The sequence below is a fragment of the Canis lupus genome, chromosome 3, assembly GCF_011100685.1.
Source record: "Canis lupus familiaris isolate Mischka breed German Shepherd chromosome 3, alternate assembly UU_Cfam_GSD_1.0, whole genome shotgun sequence".
NCBI lineage: Eukaryota > Metazoa > Chordata > Mammalia > Carnivora > Canidae > Canis > Canis lupus.
Window position 1 is genome coordinate 2438519 of NC_049224.1, and position 22389 is coordinate 2460907.

A 22389-nucleotide genomic window follows, 5' to 3' on the forward strand; every position below is an offset into this window, starting at 1 on the left:
GGAACTCCTTTCCATGTATTCCACGATTGAGCAAATTTAAGACAAGGGAGCCAGGTTTCACACCGTTAGGAAAAGGAACTACCGAGTATGTAAATGTGGGAGAGCAGAATGTACTTTGTGACAATGAACTGCAATAGGAGGCATGAGCACTAACTTATGGTTTGGTAACACCCACACACCCACACTCACTTTCTAGCTCTGCCCCAGGAGGGCCTAGATGCAGAGATAGCTCAGTACCAATGAGCACACCTTAGCTCCTAGATGGTGACTTCTAAACGCTACGCTCTATTTAAAAATAACCTTAAAGAAATGGCCACCCAGGGAAGTGGCTGGAAAAATGCAAGATAAGCCCGGAACATATACTTTAGGGCATAAAGTAAAGAAATGATCAAAAAATCATGGGAACATATTAAAGTAACTCAGGAGACTGCCTGTGGGGGCTCCCACTACCCAAATTTGTGACAACTGGGGCATCAAAATAAACGACAGTCTTGGATGATAATCCATTGAATAAAATAAGAAGCCAAGAGATCCATGAGCCCCAAATAAGAAAATAAAAAAGAAATAAATAGGAAATAAAGGAAGTAAAAAGGAAAGGCATTCATTTCAGTAGAGCGCCAACTAAAAATTACAGAGTGAATGAGAGTTAGGAAATCATCAATGGATCTCAAAACATGCAAGTTTGATGAGAAATAGGATATTTACCTAATCTCAATGTGTCTCCCACAAATAAGATATTAATTAAAGAAGAAAATCTAATAGTCTAAATCTATAGCAAAGAAACTTAAAAGACACAAATTAAGCAATTGATGGAGGCTGGGAGCCCCAGTATCAGAACTGGGAGATCTCACTGGCCTCCTGGTAGGAGGTGCTGAGAACAGCAGAACATCGCTGCAGTGACATCTGAGCAAAATAAGTAGGATGGATTAGGTTAGGGTGGGTTAGGGTAGGTTAGATAGGGAGGAAGGGAGGCAGGGAGGGAGGGAGGAAAAATAACCTGAAGCTAATCTTGAGGAAACAGACACACTCAATAGAAAGACTTTCTACCACAAACGGTCTGCACTCCTCAAAAATATCAAGGTCAAGATATTTTTTTAAAAGGCTAAGGAGCTAACTGTTCCAGATTAAAGGAGACTGAAGAGATGTTATAAATAAATGCAACATAGGACCATGGTTGAATCCTGGACTTCAAAGAAAAATTTTTAAAAAGTACCTTTTATTAAAAAAAAAATTCTATTGGCACAATTTGAATACAACCTATGAGTTAGATGCTGCTAACATTCTGGATTTGATAACTGTCTTCTGCTTATATAAGAAAATGTCCTTATTCCTTAGAAAATACACAGAGAAGTCCTGGAAGATAAGAAGATGCCTCCAACTTAAATGGTTCAGAAAAACATGCATATGAATCTAAGCACGGGACGTATGAGCGAGCCTTCCCAGCTGTCACACAACTTTTATTTAAGTTTGAAACCATATCAAAATTAAGTTATAGAATAACAAAAGGTCGCACTGTCCTAAAAAACAAGGGCAGAATTAGTTTACAAGTGAGAGTTGAAATCATCGAATTCTACAGTGACATCAGATTTTAGCATCGTTAGTGACATCGTCCACAGCAAACTCACTTGATCCACAGGAGCGACAACCCAGCTTCAGTGGACTGAAGAGTCCCTGGGAGGTGATGATCCAGAAAAGAATATAAACCCTATTTTTAAAAACTTTGATATAAAAAGAGGTAAGAGCTAGGCAGAGACCTAGAAAGGATGCCAGTATCCTGCTAAGGATTTCCTTGGTATGGCAAGTATTGTTTTAAAAGGGGGTGAGGGGCGAACTTAGGTAAAATTGCAGCATTAAAAAAACCAAAGTTTTACAAAGAGGGCATGTTCATCAATAAAACTGGGAAAGATTGTGAAAAAGTTTTTGTGTCATCAAGCAAGATGAAGATTACTAAAGTATGTAAAAGTAAAAATTGTCAGGAAAAATGACAAGAAATGGTCATTAAAAGGAATAAATAGACCTCTCAATTTCTGTCAAACCTAAGAGACTTAAAAATTAGAACATAAGTAATATGAATAATTAATAAAACTGGACTATTCCAAATTTTTTTTTTAAAAGATTTTATTTATTTATTCATGAGAGACACACAGAGAGAGGCAGAGACACAGGCAGAGGGAGAAGCAGGCTCCATGCAGGGAGCCCGACGTGGGACTCGATCCCAGGTCTCCAGGATCAGGCCCTGGGCCCAAGGCAGACGTCCAACCACAGAGCCACCCAGGTGTCCCAATATTTTTCATATTAAAGCATATGAGAAATAAGGAACAGTTAGAAAACTGGATCTTTTGGGCAAAAGACAATTTTATTAACTCAAATTTTAAAAAGTTTAATGATCGTATTAGTGTAAGAGTTCACAAAAGCAGAAATTAACAACAAAAACACTAAACAATTTAAAAAGCATTCCATGACCAAACACTAAAAAAAAATCAAGTATCCAAAGTAACGTGTTGTTCTAAACTGCTTAGAAAACAAAACATGAATTTATAAGATGTAGCCAAAGCTACAAAAAGAAACTGCATATTCTCAAATGTGTTATCTAAATAAGAGCTAAAACCGTAAAATTCCTAGGGGAAAAAAAAGGAAACCACAGAGTAAATCCTTATGACCTCAGGTGAGACCATGGTTTCTTAGCTGTGACATCAAAAACACAAGTGACAAAAGAAAATAAATTAAACTGTACTTCATCAAAATCAAAATTTCTGTGCATCAGAGAACACCTTTACAAAACTGAAAAAAAAAAAAAAACACCACAAAACGGGAAAAAATATTTGCAAATTATCATCTGACAAGAAAACTTGTGTCAAGAATACATAAGGAACTCTTACAAGTCAACAAAAAAAAGGACAGAAACCCAATTGTAAAAATAGGCAAATTTGAACATTTCTCGAAAAGAGATACACGAACAGCCACTAGGCACAGAAAGGATGCGTGAGGGCACGAGTGTCTGGGGAACCGCAGTCACAGCTGTAATGGGGGGGCCACTGGGCACACCCCGCGTGGCCAAAATAAAAACGATGTCAAATGTTGCTGCGCTCGTGGAGGAATCCGAACCCCCCGACGTTGCCGGGGAGAACCGTAGAATCGTACAGCCGTTTCGGAAAACAATCAGGCCGCTCCTGCAAAGGCCAAACACAGAGCTACCGTGTGACCCCCCAGCAATTCCGTTCCTGGGTATATACACCCCAAAGAAACGAAAACATAGGTCCTCGCTAAGACTGGCACAGGTGTGGGGTGGGAGGATGGGGTCCCTGGAGGTGGGCATGAAGGAGGGCACGTGATGTGATGACATGCACCAGGTGCTGTGTGCAGCTGATGAATCACTAAATTCTACGTCTGCGATACTACACTCTATGTTAATTAAATTGAAATTAAAAAAAAAAAAAGTTTTGCTGGGTTAAAAAAACAAAACTTATACAAGTATGTATAGCAGCGTTCTTCACAGCAGCCAAAATGGGGAACACTCTAAATGTCCATCAAATGAAGAAAGGAGAAATAAATGGGGTCTTTCCAAACAAGATAATATTATTCAGCTATAAAAAGGGATAAAGCGCAGATACATGTTCATTCATGTTCAACATGAACACGAACGTCATGCCAAGTAAAAAGAGGCCAGTTACAAAGGCCATACGGTATGATCCTGGGTATGTGAAATGCCCAGAATAGTTAAATCCATACACATACAGAAAAGCATATTTGAGGGCACCTGGGTGGCTCAGTCGGTTAAGCATCTGACTCTTGCTCTTGGCTCGGGTCATGATCTGAGCATCCTGAGATCGAGCCTCATGTCAGGCTCCGTGCTCAATACGGAGTCTGCTTGGACTCTCTCTCTCTCTCCCTCTGCCCCGGTGCCCCTACAGCCTCTCTGTCTCTAAAATGAATAAATACATCTTAAGAGGAGAGGAGAGGAGAGAGGAGAGAGGAGAGAGGGGAGAGAGGGGAGAGAGGGGAGAGAGGGGAGAGAGGGGAGAGAGAGGAGAGAGAGAGGAGAGAGAGGAGAGAGAGGAGAGAGAGGAGAGAGAGGAGAGAGAGGAGAGAGAGGAGAGAGAGGAGAGGAGAGGAGAGAGGAGAGAGGAGAGAGGAGAGAGAAGGCAGCTCAGTGGTGGTGTGGGCCTGGGGGCACAGAAGGTGGAGCCAGAAAGGAGCGTGACTCTTCATGGGTAAAAGATTTCTTTTGAGGATGTTGAAAATGTTCTAAAAATAGACGGTGGTAATGGCTGTACAACCCTGTGAATATACTAAAAAGTATGGGACTGTTCACTCTAAGTGGGTAAATTCTATGACATGGGAGATGATACGGTTATAAGAAGGATACAAGAGTCAGTCCATATATACGAAGTTCTGGGATGGGCAAAAATAATCTACAGCAATGGAAATCAGAGAGCAGTTGGCTGCGGGAGAGTAAAGAGGATGAGGGAACTTTCTGGGGTACAGAAAATGTGACTTAATTGGGTATATTTATGTGCCAAAGCCTGAACTCTATAGCTAAGATTTACACATTGCGCTGCATATGACGTATAGGTCAGTAAAAGCTGAACATAAAGAGAAAAATCCCCCGAAACTGAGGTTTATAAAGGAAGAATTCTTGGTTTAGAAGACAGTGAAGTACTTATGTGGCACCACGAAGGAGGTCCCCAAGCTTGCCACCCCCATTTAGTGGTCTGGTAAGAAAACGTACAGGACTCGGCATAAAGTCCTACTCACAGCGAGGATTTATTACAGTGAAAGGCTGCGCTGCAAAATCCACAAAGGGAAAAGGCACGGCGGGTACGGCGTCCACGGAAAAGCCAGTGCAGGCTTCTAGGGGTGCGTTCCCTGCGGAGTCATGCAGGATGGGTTCAAGCCTCCAGGCTGTGGCCGCCGAAATAACCGTGACAACAGCGAAATGTGGTCCACCGAGGAAGCTCCTGAGAGTCAGTGTTCAGGGTACTTTTTTGGGAGGGGGGGGGCTGGTCATGGAGCCTTGTGGACATTAAGATCCCAGGCTTCCAGAAGGAAAAGAACTTAATTCAGGATCACAGTAGCATCTGTAGTGACCAGCATACGTTTTTACAGAGTTTAAAAACAGTGAACCAATTCCATGGTTTCTGTATGGTTAAGTACGCATGTTTTTTATTGAAGTTATTTCTCAGCATTTCTGATTTTTTTGCTATTTAATTTTTTTTCTTTCTGTGTTAGTGAGAAAAAAATCCCTGCCACCCCCATTCATTCTTTCTTTATCTTCTGGAATAATGCAAACTTAAAAGTTGTAAAATTAATACAGAGAACTCCCATAAGCTCCTCAACCAGGTTTATCAATTATTACCCTATTTGCTTTGTTTTTTTCTTCTTTCGCCACGCTGCTGCTGTGATTGCCGTTATTATTAGAATAAGTTGCAGATATCACGCCCGTACAAAAAAGAGATAATGTGGCAGGTCTGAAAGCCCTATCTTTAGAAAGGTCTTGCTTGGAAGGTTTGCCCTTGGCTGGCATCTGGGGACTTGGATTTCTCAAACGCTACAAAACCGTACTGAGATGTGAAATAGCTGGAAAGAACTGCACGCCATGTTGCAGGAGGCAAATATTAGACACCACAAAGATTTAAATGAGTGTCATGTTCTCATGAGTCGCAGCGAACATCTGATTTCACCGGGGCAGCCTTCTCGTACCCACGTCTTGCGGCAACAAGAGCCTTCCTCCCCTGGAGGACCTATGCACGTGGCGCCAGTGAAGCTGACCGTGCCTTCCACAGACTCCTCTCTCCTTGACCAGGTCCAATAAGCTGACTAGGCCGTGGCGACAGCAAACTCTAGACCTCTGGCCACAGAAACTGGCTCAGAGTTACACAATTAAGGCCCCGTAAGCCAATTAGGCAACGTATTAAGGAAAACTTGTCCTGATTAGATGGAGAAGATGAGAATCCTAGCTGCCTATGACCATCTTACTCCCCATGTGAAGAGAACCTAGAGCAGACTAAAGCTATGCAAAAAAGGAGCAGAACCAAGTAGCACCTGGGTGGCTCAGTTGACGGAGTGTCCGATTCTTGATTTCAGCTCAGGTTATGACCTCAGGGTTGTGAGATCAAGCCCCAAGTTGGGCTCCGTGCTGGGTGTGGAGCCTGCTTAAGATTTTCTGTCTCCCTCTCTCCCCTGCTTCTCCCCCACCCTCTGTCTCTTAAGTTAATTAAAACTAAATAAATAAGCAAGCAAAGCCAAAAGAGACAGTGTCCACACAACACAATTTGAGTCCCCTGGATCCAACCCTACCTGAAGCTACTTCACACACCTCTGGATCCAACCCAACCTGAAGCTACTTCACACACCTCTGGATCCAACCCAACCTGAAACTACTTCACACACCTGGATCCAACCTTACCTGAAGCTACTTCACACACCTCTGGATCCAACCTTACCTGAAGCTACTTCACACACCTCTGGATCCAACCCAACCTGAAGCTACTTCACACACCTGGATCCAACCCTACCTGAAACTACTTCACACCTCTGGATCCAACCTTACCTGAAGCTACTTCACACACCTGGATCCAACGCTACCTGAAGCTACTTCACACACCTCTGGATCCAACCCAACCTGAAGCTACTTCACACACCTGGATCCAACCCAACCTGAAACTACTTCACACACCTGGATCAAACCTTACCTGAAGCTACTTCACACACCTGGATCCAACGCTACCTGAAGCTACTTCACACACCTCTGGATCCAACCCAACCTGAAGCTACTTCACACACCTGGATCCAACCCTACCTGAAGCTACTTCACACACCTGGATCCAACCCTACCTGAAGCTACTTCACACACCTGGATCCAACCCTACCTGAAGCTACTTCACACACCTGGATCCAAACCCTACCTGAAGCTACTTCACACACCTCTGGACCCAACCCTACCTGAAGCTACCGCACCTCTGGAATCCTCCATGACAAAATTAGTATCTTCCTTTCATTATTCTTTCTGTTTCTTAGGCAAGTAAATCAGGTTTTTGCCTCTTCTAGCCAATAGTTTTAACTAACAAAAAATTAAAATCCCAGTGTTCGAAAAAAATTATTCTAGAATTAGTAAGAATAGTACGCAAAATAATAGATCACAGAGTAGATGACCCTAAAAGTGACCATATTATGTTTATGTAACCTAGCTTATGACTGAAGAGACATCAAAAGTTAATGTAGGATAAAAAGAAAATACAGGGAAAATTGGTTATTTAAAAAAATAATAGAGCCTCATCTCACACATTGCCCAAAATTAACTGTCCAAAGTAGTCCAAATGAAGGAGAAAGACATCAATACATACCTAGATTTTTTTCCAGCCACTGATGTCCTTCAATTAGTTGGTCAATTATGGCAAAATAATGTGCAGCAGCTTCATCTGGCATGACCCAGCCACCTGTCACGATTTCGAACTGACCATTTTGTAGCAAACTAGAGAGAAAATAATATATGAGTTTATGATAACATATGCAAGAAAAGTTCAAATAAAAGATCTAAAATAGCATAGACACTAGGGACAGCCTGTAAGCACATAGAATTCATACTAGTTACAAAAAAAAAAAAACTTTTTTTTTTTTTTAAACCAGGGAATAAATTTCAACTTTGGGGCCCTGGTGATAAGACATCCTTAGTGAAGTGTCTGTGGTGACCCCTCCTTTCCAGGCAAAGCCACTGCAGGTCACTCTGGAAGTTCCTTTTCATAAGGTTATAATCTCCCGGACAACTTCCAAGATCCTGATGTCAGGAGACACATCTGAAATATTTCTGAACCTTCCAGAGCACCTAGCAAAGTGCTTTACTTGCAGTATACACTGAATGCATGCTTATTGGAAGACTGTCATTTTAAGCCTGATATTTGCTCCCATACACCTGCACTGAATAATCAATATGTATTTTGGTCCTTCTGACTATGGAAAGTTAATCATGCAAACCGCACAAAAGTAATAATAAAGGTAAAAGCAAGTAAATAACACATGCCTCTGGGAATATAGATCATAAGCGCTTTGGCTCCAGATTCAGTTAAAATGTGTCTCTATAGTTTATTTTGCGTTGAGTGAAGAGCTCTAACATCGCCATCATCTGTCCACGGGGTACTCCTTTGCCATAATACCATACACGGTAAGCATATCCCCAGCCCTACGACAAAGGAATTGTTACAAGATCTCTTCCTCCAGGAAAAAACAAACTCATAGACTGATAAATATTTGAAGAAGTACCTGGGGAAGTACAGAAGTCAAGAATTTAAGCAAACACCTTAAATGCCATGGACCTGGCAGTAAGATGGTCTGAAAAGTAGTGTAGAATTTCAGAAAGAAAAGCAGCTTTAATAAGGACGCGCGGCACATGACACCACCCCTAACCTCCAAGTGCCAAGCCAAATTTAGTAGACACGGCCCAGAGGCATAAGAGATAAACATTTCCTTACAAGAGATCCTATAACAGAGTCCACAGCATTGACACATCTGATTTACTCAAACATACGCGTAATCGTATAATCCGTGACAGACTGGAGAGCGGACACAATTTTCAAGAATGAATGGATGAATGCCTTCCTTGTATAAAATCTTTAAATGTTAATTTAATCTGTCTTGCCATGGGAATCACCCACTAACGTAATTTCACACGGAGACTATGCTGGCTCACTGTAGTGTCTAAAAAACCCCAAAGGTCCAGTCCAACGTTAGATTCTCATTGGCCCAAATTAAGAACTTACGATATAGAAGTCAGAAATTTCTAAAAAAAAAATAAAAATAAAAAAGTCATTTCTTTAACACAACTGAATCCAAGGCTATTTCGTCCTGTTCTTACTGTCAAACTGCTTCTAGTCATTTTTCTTTCTAGTCTTCCTGGTGTTTGCCAGATTTAGCCACCTTCCGGAGGCCTTGGCCCAGGCCCAGCTCTCATGTCTTACAGCCAGTACTTGGAAGCCTGAGACGTCAGGAGAGAATTGGGATCTAATCTCTCTCTGGCCATCAAATATAGAAACGTGGCTCCTTATCTCCGCATTCCAGTCAACAGATCTTTTGGAAAATCTCAGAAATAAATTGATCGAAAAAAAGTCTTTGCTGCTTCTGAACAGAAAGCGGAAATCACAGATTAAGAAATCTAAAAATGAAAATGAAAAAAAAAATCACTCAAGGGTGCTTGGGGGGCTCAGTGGTGGAGCGGCTGCCTTCAGCTCCAGTTGTGATCCCGGGGTCCTGGGATCGAGTCCTGCATCGGGCTGCCTGCTCAGTGGGGAGACAAACCGCTGACAAACCCCCTCCTGCCCCCTCTGCTTGTGCGCACTCTCTCTTTCTCTCAGTCAAATGAATACGTAAATAAATCTGTTTAAAAAAAATGACTCCAATGATGTAATTTTTCATCTATGAGTTTTGTTTTACCTACATGGTCCCTGTCCCACAGGCATGAACGGGCCCCAAGAAACCGCTAAGTGAGCAACAAATCGCACCTGCGGGCCACAGCAACCGGTCGCCCGGGGCCCTGCACCTGCCCCGCCCTTCCCTGCTTGTCTGGATCCCGGGCTGAGGGCTGAGGTTGCGAGTGCAACGGTTACCTTAACGACGGTCTTGTCACTTAATTTTGGGAAGGCATAAAAGTCCTCCTGTGCATTCCGTTCTCCAGAACCTTCTTACTTACTCTCTTCTCCCTATTTTCCCCGAACTGACAGGGGCCTGCTGTCCTCCTGGGTCCCCTCCAGTCCAAGTTTCCTGGGGACAGTCCCCGGGTGCCCAGCCCAGCTCAGCAGCACTTGCCAGCACCAGAGTCCCCCGGTCCCCCGAGTGTCCCCCTGTCCCCAGTACCGAGAGAACGGGGACCAGGCCGCGCGGTGTGCTCACCGTTCCAGGCCCAGCGCCGGGCACGTAAGGGGCACCCTGGCTGTCGGAGACTCCCATCAACGAGCAGCCCGACTCGGTACTGCCTGGGGGCCGGGGTGCCAGGGGGCATCGGGGGGGGGCAGGGCGCCAACCCGGGCAGCCGAGGCGCGAGCGGTGCCACCCGAGGACGAAGCTGGGGCCGTGGAAGAGGCAGGCGGGCGGCCACTCCCGGCCCCGGGGCCCTGGGCGCACCCGCGGGGGGACCTGGGCACGGCCACACTGCTGTACCTCGGCACCTCTGCACCTCGCCCACGGAGGCTCCCAGCCGAGCGGGCGGGAAAAGAGAAGTTCAGGAGAAGAGGCGGATCCACGAACCAAGCTGCGGGGAGCTGGAGCTGGAGCTGGAGCTGGCGCAAGGGGCCGAGGCGAGGAGGGGAGGACAGAGCTGCCACGGGAGGCGCAAGGACCACGCAGAAGGGAGACAGAAAAGGGAGCAGAGGCAACCGGGCATGCTAAGATAAAAAGAACAAGTCTGTGAAAATAGCCTCAAACATTCTAGGAAGCAGTAATGAGGTGCTACAACCTGCGCTCCCACTTGGTACAAGGTATTTTTATAGTTAAAAAGGTACCACGTCATTGTGACCTGCTCAGAAACAGATGCATCAGTGGGTCAGGACATAAAGCTGAGAAATAAACTTTTAAAATATTTATACTATTAAAATAGCGAATTGCGTTAGTGGGAAAGAATGGGATATGGTTTTCTTCATAGAAGCTTGAAGCAGAGAGATTTATCTACTTACTTACTTACGTATGTTCTTATTTATTTATTTTAAGATTTTATTTCTTTATTCATGAGACACAGAGAGAGAGAGGCAGAGACTCAGGCAGAGGGAGAAGCAGGCTTCCTGCAGGGAGCGGATGCGGGACTTGATCCCAGGACCCCGGGGTGACGCCCTGAGCTGAAGGCAGATGCTCAACCACTGAGCCACCCAGACGTCCCAAAGCAGAGGGATTTAAAACAAACTCGTAAGAAAGTCAAGTTATCAGGACGCCTGTGTCCTGACTTGAACCAAATGGGGGGGGGGGGGGGGGGGGGTGGGAAATACATGATGCAAAATACGAAGTATGTAACAATGACTATGGACAGATGGTCAGCTTGGGGACTGTTCCTCGTCCACTGAATTGTCTTTCCTAATCTATGCATAGGAATGGTAAGAACCAGATGATAAACTGGAAGATTTTTAGAGGCAGAAAGGTTTTGTTTGACATAAAATATTTACTGTTTTAGGGAAAAACACTCACCACAAAACCAAACCAAACCCTCACACACAGAAACTGCAGGAAAGAGACGTGCACAAAATTCCCTCGTAGATGCCTGCATCCTACAATAAATACAGCAAGTACTTAAGAAGTATCTCACGAAGGACAGAAAAACACAAAGGTCCAAAGAAACAGGAGGAAAACATTAACCTGATGACTGAGAACCACAGCAAGGACCGTCATCATTTAGTAACAAGTACGAAAAAGTAGGACTGGCATTCTCCAGAAACAGCACCTCAGCAAAGACTTAGAAAAATATTTATAAGCAATAACAGAAGAGCGGTGATAGTCTTCAAAAAGAGAACCATATTTAAAATCGCCACTGTTAGCAATACAAGGAAAATAAAATCAAAACAGACTGCAACTGCACATTTGAGACTTTTATATATATATTATATATATATGCACATATATATATATTTTTTTTTTTTTAATCAAGCAGCCAGAAATACCTACAGCTAAAGTTACTTAGAACAAATACAGGTACTTCCCATTTCCATGCACTTAGTATTCAGCAAGCAACAACAACCAAGCTATTTCTCTGGACTAGAGAAATACAAAATTTAAAAAGACATGCCCACTCCATAGGACGTACTGCTTGGTGTCTGCCAGGAGACTGGCTTCCTGCAAATTTTCTATGCCTCTGCTGTCCTCCTATTTCCTAAGAAACACGAGATCTGGAAGCAAAAGTGAAAAGACACGGAAAGGGGGGGCAAGAAAGAGAAGAAAATATACATACAGGAAACAGGAAACCAGGCACTTCAACTTTCAAAATTAACAACACTCCTGTTTCACTTTTTAAAAACGGTTGACTCGTCCCTCCTGGCAGCAGCAGCATTACACACTGCTGCTTCTACTATCTCATTGCTGAGGAACTTGGTATAAAAAGTTTAACAAAATCACTGATCGAAATTAGGCTGTGCATTATCTGTCACAGCTCCCTTTGCCTCACATGTAGAATTTACACTTAAGGATGTACTTTCCAAGCACACGAAGCTGCAAATCATTTTCTCTGAGTGTCACTTTTTCCCCCATGGAGGCTCATCACGAAGACAGACAGATTCAAAGAGCTTTTTTTCCCTACTGGGGAAATTGTCACAGATAACTTAGTAGTAAAAAAAAAAAAAAAAAAAAGCATCATTTAGCAGGCTGCAAAGAATCACAAATTAATTTCACATGAGAAAACGAGATGACTTTGTAATCATACATCGGGGGACATATGAAATAATACAAGAGGAGGCACAGGGATTCATTCTTAAGTAAAAATTTAGTTAAGTGGAAAATTCAAAAAGATGGGAGGGTCCCGGTGAATCAATCGATAGCCTAGAAATGTTTGCTTAGCATGTGCCCGACTCCTTATACCCTTCGTGGGAAGTGCCTAATACAGGAGAACAAAAATAAAATCTTGTTTCAAGACTCCTCATATAGTACTAACTGGGGAAATTCATTGCATTCTTCTGAATATTGCTGATGTTGGTCTCTAAGGATTTAGTACAGAAGGGGGCACCTGGGTGGCTCAGCTGGCGGAGCCCTGCCTCTTGGTTCTAGCTCAGGTCAGGGTTTTAGGGTCTCAGGGTCCTAAGATCGAGCCCCACACTAGGCTCCACTCTCAGCGCCCAAGTCCACTAGACCTTCTCTCCCTCCCTCTCTGCCTGCCCCCCCTCGGCTCACTCTCTTTCCCTCCCTCCCTCTCTAAAATAAATAAATAAAATGTTTAAAAAAAAAAGATGTAGACCACGAGGGGCAGATGGCAAATACGTTCTCTCTCATCATCCCTTCCTCACTTGACTCCACTCCTTTTAGTCCTGTGTCTACACTCCCTCTGCCTGGAATATTTTCCCTCCCAACACCTGCCTCACTGGCTCTTATGGATCCATCCGGAGCCTTTTGTAGCTACGTCTCACCCAAAGCCCATCTTAAGTGTTAGCTTTCATAAAATCCAACACTTTTCTTTCACAGCATGTATCACGAAATTTAATTACACACTGTGCACTTACGGTCTTTCTCCCTCGATAGACGGAAAGCTCTGTGAGGGCAGGAGTCACGTCTAGTTTGCTCACCATTTAACACTCAGGGTTCCTACTAGGAAAGGGGACCAATCACTCAAAAGACAAGTGAAAAAAAGAATATGCAGCATATATTTCAGAAATGACTGACTCCCAAAAATGAGAAGAAATTTAGCCTCACGGAGAAATGCAAATTAAAACTTCAACAAGATATCACTTTTACTCATGATGCTGGAAAGATCAAAAAGCGGTGTAACATATTGTGATGTCAAAGATGTATGGAAATAGGTATTGTTACATACTGCTGGCAGTAACCATCGAATTTTAAAATGCATATGTAGTTTTAAACATGTTCATTCAAATGAAGTCAGAAAATAAAGTATAAAAATAAACAAAAGTATAATATACACTGAATATAAAGATACATTCTGTGCATTCACAAAAGTCCAGAAATAAAACTACACAGTCACCCATTGGCAAGTGTCAAATAAACTAAGGCCCAGTGATAAAATAGGTTTTTATGCCATCTTTAAAAAGAAGGGCTCTTTTTTCCTGAAAGGTTTTCCAAGACCTATTAAGATTAAAACGGTACAATATCCATTAGGATGGAAACTGTATTAAAAAAAAAAAACAATAAATAAGATTTGATGAGGATGAGGAGCTATTGGAAACCTTATACATCGTGGGTGGTGAGGTAAAGTGGTACAGCTGCCGTGGGAAACAACATGGAAGCCCTGCAGAAATTTAAACATAGTATTACTATGTGATCCAGCAATTCCACTTCTGGATATATACACAGAAGAATTAAAAAGCAGGGACTTGAACAGACATCTGTACCCCTATGTTCACAGCAGTGTCATTCTCAATAACCAAAAGGTAGAAACTACCCAAATGCTCAACGATGAATGAATGGATAAACTATCATCTATTTACACAATGAGATATCATCATTCAGCCTTAAAAAGGAAGGGAAGTCTGACACATGCTTCCGCGTGGATGAAGCCTCAAGACTCTACGCTAAGTGAAATCAAAGCCAAACACTGAATGATTCCACCTCTATGAGGTACCTACACATAAAGGCGGATGCCAGGGGCAGGGGAGAAGGTGAACGGCAAGTTATCGTGCAACAGTCGCAGTTTGAGATCCTGAAAAAGTTCTAGAGACAGGTGATAGTTATGACTGCGCAGCAATGTGAATGTACTTCAGTGCTACCAAACCCTACATATAAAATCATTAAAATGGTAACTTTTAGGTCATGAATATTTTACAATAAAAAAAATAGTCGCTAAAAAAATCAGCACAATGTACATGTCATGCTATCGGTTGCACAACACACAGGTATACATGTTTGCACATACATTCTCCTATAAGAGTTTTCTTACAGCAGCTGTGCCCTGTGGGAAGAACTAGATGACAAGGAGACAGGAGTGGTTCACCTCTTACCCTTCATTGTCTACCCTTTATATACTTGGACTTATATTAAAACATTAATTAAATGAAAATTTTTTCTGAGCTATAAATACTGTATTCTGATTTCTCCTAAGCACTGTAAACTGACACAGCTATAGCATAAAATAATCCTGAAATGTTATTTAAGAATATTTCCCATACTAGATGGCTCAAGTAATCATTCTGTCAAGTTTGTTTAAGATTTTATTTATTTCACAGAGATCATGAGCCAAGGGGAGCGGCAGAGGGAGAAGCAGACTCCCCACTGAGCAGGGACCCCCCCCCCCCCCCATGCAGGGCTCTATCCCAGGACCTCCTGAGCCACCCAGGAGCCCTCATTTCCGTAAAGTTTTAATAAGAGGCTATTTTTTTAATGCAAGCTGGTGCAGCCACTCTGGAAAACAGTATGGAGTTTCCCCTCAGCAAGTGAAAAATAGAGGACTACCCTACAGCACAGGAATTGCACTACTAGGTATTTAGCCAGAGGATATAAAAATACTGATTCAAAGGGATACCTGTACCCTAATGTTTACAGCAGCATTATCAATAATAACAAAATTGTGGAAAGACCCTAAATGTCCACCGACTGATGGATGGATAAAGATGGGGTATATACAGACAAGGGAATTATTACTCAGCCATCAAAAAGAATGAAATCTTGCCATTTGCAAGGATGTGGATGGAGCTAGAGTGTATTATGCTAAGCAAAATAAGTCAGAGAAAGACAAATACCAGATGATTTCACTCATGTAGAATTTAAGAAATAGAACATGATCACAGGAGGAAAAAAAAAAAGGAACAAGAAACAGACTAACTCTAGAGAACAAACTGATGGTTACCAGAGGGGAGGTGGATGGGGAGATAGGAGAAATAGGTAAAGGGATTAAGGAGGGCACTTGTTGCTATAAGCACCAAGTGTTGCATGTAAGTGTGGGACCTCTATATTGTGCACCTGAAACTAATATTACAGTGTATGTTAACTGGAATTTAAACAAAAACTTTTAAAAAAATCAAAAAAGGGAATATTTAAATATTTCACTGTTTAAGTAAACGTCACTTCATTTTCTCATTTTCCAAAACAAAATTAATAAGATGCTCACATATAATGAAGCAGAAAATATGTGAGCCTAAAGAATAAAATTTAAAAATCTACTCAATATTTTGCTATAAATGCACAAGGGGTTATGGTAGGCACCGTTTCTAACCAACGTACTTTAGTTAATACTATACCACAAACGCCTTTCCATGTTAATAAGGACCTATCATTGTGTTTATGGCTGTACTGTACTTTTTAAAGGACTTTTTTTTTTTTTTTTAAGATTTTATTTACTCATTCATGAGACAGAGAGAGAGAGAGAGAGAGAGGCAGAGACACAGGCAGAGGGAGAAGCAGGCTCCATGCAGGGAGCCCGACGTGGGAATCAATCCCGGGACTCCAGGATCAGGCCCCGGGCTGAAGGTGGCGCTTAACCACTGAGCCACCTGGGGGTCCCTGGTTTGATCAGTTTTGACAAGTGTTTATATCCCTGCAATCACCACCAAAGCCAAGATTCGGACTATTTCCATTAACTCTGAGAGTTGTTTCATGCCCCTTTCCAATCATTTCCTACCTCAACTGCTCCAAAAAAAGAAAGACCATCATTACTTCATGATTTCTACCATAATACAGAAGTTTAGCTACTGGTAAGCTTCATAAAATAAAATCAAACTATATTTACTTTGCTGTGTTAGGCATTTTTTGCTTAACAGATTCAATAGATTCAGCCACATAACCACGTTTCCAGTGTTCATTCTTTTTCACTGCTGAGTAGTATTCCGCTGCACGAATACGCCAGGTTTTTTTCATCTATTATATCGTTGATGGACATTTCAACTGTTTCCAGTTTGCAAATACTATGAAAGATTCTGCTCTGAAAATGTCTAGACAAGTCTTTCTGAGAGCACGTTCTCATTTTTCCCAGGGTCATGCCTAGCAGGAGGCTTCTAGGTCTCATTTCATACGCTTCCCTTTGGAAAACTCCGGTGACTTTTCAGAAAGCAACTGTCCCACTTTACCTCCCCACCAGCAATAGGAGACTTCCCGCGGCTGCACATTCCTTCCAACTCCTGGTGGTGTCAGTATTTTTTATTTTCGCCATTCTACAAGGCCTGGGAGGGCATCCTGCAGTGGGTATGATCCGCATCTCCTTGACGGAGCCCATTAGGGGGCCCAAGCACACCCTGCTCCCTGCCGCTGCAGCCTCACCAACCTCCTCCCGGTCTGAACGTGCCAAGCTCTTGCTAACCCCTGGCCCATGATCACAACTCTCCTCTCATAAACTGGAATCCGCGCCCCATAACTGGCTAATTCCAATCCCCCTTCAGGTTTCAGCCTGAATCCACCTGCATCAGGATGCCTTCCAAGCCCCCTTCCTTGCTTCTGTTAATAGGGAATGCTTTATTGTGATACTATGGTTACCTCCACGTCTTCCCTGCTTGGCCTTGAAGACTGGGGTCAGGGGTGGTTTACTCACCTCCTGTATCCCAGGCTGCAAGCACAGTGAACTCCTGTAGAATGAATGATAAATAACGGAAGGCTTTGGAAATAAGGTAACAGTTCAGCGGAGTCTTGAAAAATACGGCTGAGATTACCCAGCGCACAAAAGGGAAAAAAAAAAAAAAAAAACTCTAAGCTCAACTCACTGGCAAATTCCTGAACATGAAACAGCATGTGTTGGAGGCCACCCACGTGGCTCGGCAGTGGGGGTGGGGGTGGGGGGGGCACTGGGGACAGGGACAAGCAGGCAGGGCTCAGGGCGATAGCGTGGCAAGCCCAGTGACACAGGAGCCTGTCTTTGGGCCCCTATGGGAGGCAGCCGTGAGGGGGAGGCCAAAGGGGAGGAGGAGAAGGCCCGTGACCCCAGCAGGGAAATGGTCGGGAGGAAGGGAGCAGAGGAGGAGGAAGGGAGCAGAGGAGGAGGAGGGGAGCAGGGGAGGAGGAGGAGGGGAGCAGGGGAGGAGCAGAAAGGGAGCAGGGGAGGAGCAGAAAGGGAACAGGGGAGGAGCAGGAAGGGAACAGGGGAGGAGGGGGGAGCAGGGGAGGAGCAGGAGGGGAGCAGGGGAGGAGCGGGTAGGGAGCAGGGGAGGAGCGGGTAGGGAGCAAGGGAGGAGGAGGAATGGAGCAGGGGAGGAGTGTAGAGGAGAATCAGGCTCAGCCAGAGGCTCAGCGAGGTGGGGAGAGGAGCCGGAGCCGGAGCCGGAGCGCTGGGTCCCAGGAGGCGCAAGGGAGAGAACTCCCGGCAGGCGGGGGGCATGCAGGGCCGTGGATGCTGCTGGAAGCCCTGAAGGGAGCTGGGGAACATCCAGAGGAGACAGTCCCGTGGGTCGGGCGTGGAAGGAACACGAAGCTGCGTCCCTGCAAGTGAACTGGGCGTGCAGCACGTGGGCGCGGGACACATACGCCCCCAAATACACACACGCTCCTGCTTCAACTATTAGAACTCAAATTACTTTTGACACCGGGGAATTTGCTTTGATTCCTTTGATGCAAAGCTCTTATCTTTAGGCTCTAAAGTCCATCCCAATCTGCAGTTTTCCCTGAACATCACAGACACACTGGAGCTCCTCCTTGCTCTGCACAATTTTGCAGCAGCCTCCGGTCCAATACCCTAACATCTGACCTATATGAAACGTATAATGAATTAACCTGCGTGAGAACTTTAAAGCCATATTTTTAGAGTGAAACCTGAAGTGTGCATCAATAGGTTTTGGATTCGTAGTCTTTAAGAAGGTCACCTCCAATGTTCCTCCGATTTCAATAAGCAAACAGGGAGCTAAGATAATAGGGTAGAAGGTTCACTGAAATATAAACCTAGGAAAGAAGATGTAAGAGAATGACAGAAATATTAAAGATTCTGCATTGTGGGGGCGCCTGGGTGACCCAGCTGGTCCTATGTCTGCTCCGGAGCTCAGGCCATGACCCAGTCCCGGGTCAGGCTCCCCGCTTTGCAGGGAGTCGGCTTCGACCTCTTCCTCTGCCCGTGCTTCCTCTCTCAAATAAATAAGTAAATCCTTAAAAAAAAAAATTGCATTCTTGGCAAAGCAATGAAACTCAGCAATGTGATGAAGATAAAGTATCTCCGTTAACTGTAACTTCTAGAACCATCCACGGAGGACCCCGTTCCTCCTGGCACACACGGGAAGTCTCATTTCACACCCCCAGGTCCCCACGGAGAAGCCAGTCAACACTCTGGGGAACACACAAGTTGTTGTAGGTCCCAACACCTCGCCGGGCTTCTTCACGGAGCACCGGTCTCTACAGATCTGCAGAAAGTGCCTCAGTGTCTCAGAGCCCCGAGAGAAAGAATCAATGTGCAATACGCTGGGTATTAATCAAAGGAAATGCTACGGCTAATGGTTCAGCTGCCTGATTCTGAATAAGGATCCACGTTTTGATGTATTATAAACATCATGCAGTATTTAACTGCGTTTAGCGGAAAACTGTTCAAACATGAAGCCGAACAAGTAAAAAGAATGTTAACATCCCAGTCATTTTCAAAAATAAAACAAGCATAGATGGAAAATGTGCTGACGATTTAATGGGAAGCAGTTTTCTTTTAAATCCACTGGATGTGTGTTACAAGTAGGCGCCACGACTATAACTGATTAAATTACTTTCGGTCACAAAAGAGAATAAAAAAGCTAGATGCTGTTTGCATGGATCTCCCTTTAGTTAACTAGATTCTCATTTTTTAAAAGCTGATAGAGCTGAATACTGCTGCCACAGGGGGTAGGAATCAAACAAGTCACTGCTAGAATAGATTATGGGGATCATTTGAGTTATGTTTCTGTTAAGTTCCCACAATCAATTGGTATTCTTCAGGGACAATAAAAGCTAACATGGAACTCGGCTGGAATTAACAGGTTCTGTTCTGCAATAGCTAGCTTGCAAATTTAGGTACAGACATATAATCCATAGATTCATCTTCAAAAAGGAAAAAGGAAAAAAAAAGCCATCGCATAAGCATTATGCCAGCAGTCAAAAAAAAAAAAAAAATTCTATCAGTAACACCATTTAGTACAAACTCAGAATTTTTAAATAATGAGAGCACATCTATAGATCTATTAACCTTTCCGCAAAACATACATTTAGGCAAGGAATACTAAGAATGTCATGTTTAAGTAAGTAGAGGAAAAAAAAAATGTTATTACCCTAGTTCCACAGATACATGTAGTAAGTGGGGAAAAAAAAAAAAGGAATGGTTATGCCAAGAAGGGAGAAAATTCTGACAAAGCTTGACCAGAAACAGAACTCATTTGCCCTAATGTTGCTATAAAACACTATTTTCTCTGGGGCATCTGGGTGGCTCAGGTGGTTAAGCCTCTAACTTTGGCTCAAGTCATGATCTGGGGGTCCTGGGATCAAGTCCTAGGTTGGGGTCCTTGCTCAGCGGGATCTGCTTGTCCCTCTCCCTTGACCTCTCCGACCACTCATGCTCTGTCTCTCTCTCTCAAATAAATTTAAAAAAAAAAAAATTTTTTTTTAAAGCAGAAAGAGAAACCGTATTCTCTTCAAACAAAATGATATCATCAAGATGAGGCCTAGATTCCAGAATATGTCCCAATGCCAAAACAGTGTCTGTCAAAAGAAATTTAAGGCCATGAATTGAGCGTTAGATTCTAATTTGCATTCCCACTCCCAACACCTTACCATTCTCTATCCTTGATACTAAGTGGAATCCGATGAAATTGGCATTTCTGTACATCAAAAACGGTCAAAAATTGGCAATCGATTTCACACAGCACGATCCACGTAAAATGGCCAACAGAATAGGAGAGAGAGAAACACGCACCAACCTAGAGCAAGAAGGGGATTGTCCTTGTGCCGTAAAACCGACGGCATCTCCCACGGATACTGTGCAGATGAAACTCAAAGGACTCCCATAGGGACCTGCCACTGCCCTGCAAGAAGGGCAACGGGGAGCCCCAAGTCACAAGGAAGAGGACTCTGCGATCCGGGCAACAGGCTCTAACTGGGAGTGTCAGGGCGGAGGCAAAGCCGAATCCTGGATGGACCCTGATCATGGTCTCTGTGTTCCACCGGAGGGAGAGCCCCATCCTGCAGAGAAGCTTCTGGGCCCAGGGCCTTGCTGCTGCAGGGGCAGCTCCCTCCCGCATAGCGGGGAGGAATCACAGCGGCAAGGCCAGGCTCCTCTGCAGGCGGCTGGCCTCCCCTCCACTTGGTGGTGCAGACCTTCAGGCAGGCCAGAGCTCTCACCTGGCGGCCAGGTCACCAGAGAGCCTCGCCCAGCAGACAGCAAATGCTTCACTAGCCTCCCCGTCTTCCCAGAGCCCCAGGTCCTCCCTCCCCTGGGCCGTTCCCTCTCCTCCCTGGGACCGTCCTCCGGCCGGGGGCCCCGTGCTCCGGTGCTCGCGCCATCCCTGCCCTGCGAACCCAGCTCTCGAGCGGCAGCCTCACTGTTGGCGAACAGCCCCCGCTGACTCTGGAGGGGCAGTGCCCTGGGAGACTCCCCGCGCAGCACCCAGGCCTACGTCCAGAGGAGAGGTCACGCCACAGGGATCACAGGGCCCGAGTCACGGAAAAGGAAGAGAACCGTGAACGCACCAGGCTCTGCGGGGGGACCCGCCGCCTGCCCTCCCCATCCACCCGCACTTCACTCTCTAAAGACTCAGGACACTGGAAAGGATGTATTGATTAGCGGAGCTCAGCTCACAGCTGGCCTATCTGACCTGAGGCAGGAGGACAGGGGTACGACGTGTGGGAGGCCACTTCCCAAGAGGAAATCAGGTGGCATGGAGGCTGGCCAGTCAGGATTAAGGCCCACAACGAGGAAACCAAGCATCCAGTCAGAACAGGAAGGAATTAAGACTAGTTACACTCTGTTTTGGGACAAATCCCAGGTGTACATATGCTATTGTTCATGGGTGAATAAAAAGAAGTACCTGGACTTGAGGGGTACATCATAAAGAATGCGGAATTGAGGGGTTAAAAAAACCCCAAACAACAAGTCAAAACCAAGCATTCAAAGCCAGAAAAGAACATGTTTCATTTCCCAGAGAACTAAATCTGAGTGCAGGGTAGGATGGAAGGGAAGAACCCTTAAGAAAAAATCTACCAAACATAGTGAATTTAACAAAGAAACCAAAAGTGCATGTGCAGAAGAGAGACTCAATAACCAGAAAATTAAAAAAAAAAAAAAACAGAAAATTTAATCCCCAAACAAAGGAAATAAAAACAGCAAGTCATAAGAGCTGAAAACATTAAGCTAAAGATCCGTTTGAGTTGACAGGTGGAAAATTTAACAGTAAGTTATACACATACCTAGATACCTTGTCAAAATTTAGAATTTTATGGATAAAATTTGAAAATTCCTAAAAACATCTGAGAGGGGAGGTGGTGGGGGAGGGGGAAGGCTATGCTCACTGAAGCAATACATTAAAAAACTTTAAGAAAGCATAAATTTTAGAGTTACATTTTACTATTAAAAGACGAAGACTCCCAGGATCCCTTTGAAACTAAAATCTACAGAGTGTCCAAGAGAAATACTCAAAGTGACAAATGAAAGTTAAAATAGCAAGAGCGTTTAATATTTATTAAGGATTTAAAAGTATGCCAGGCACTGAGCTAAGCATTTATTTGCATTTATTCAACCCTCATAAAAACCCAGTCAAACAGGTTCCAATATTATCCCCTCCTGACAAATGAAGAAAACGAGGCACAGAGAGGCTAGGTAAATTTGTTCACAAGGTAGATGGG

At 44.0% G+C, this 22389-nt stretch overlaps 1 protein-coding gene across 1 annotated transcript in view; it reads right to left on the minus strand.

Moving 5' to 3' along the window:
* The window catches only part of MAN2A1 (mannosidase alpha class 2A member 1), a 161497-nt gene that overhangs the window by 94712 nt on the left and 44396 nt on the right, over nt 1-22389 (minus strand). Inside the window, exon 5 of the mRNA XM_038532169.1 lies at nt 7344-7471. Coding sequence (XP_038388097.1) covers nt 7344-7471 — 128 coding nt within the window. The remainder of the gene's footprint in view (nt 1-7343; nt 7472-22389) is intronic.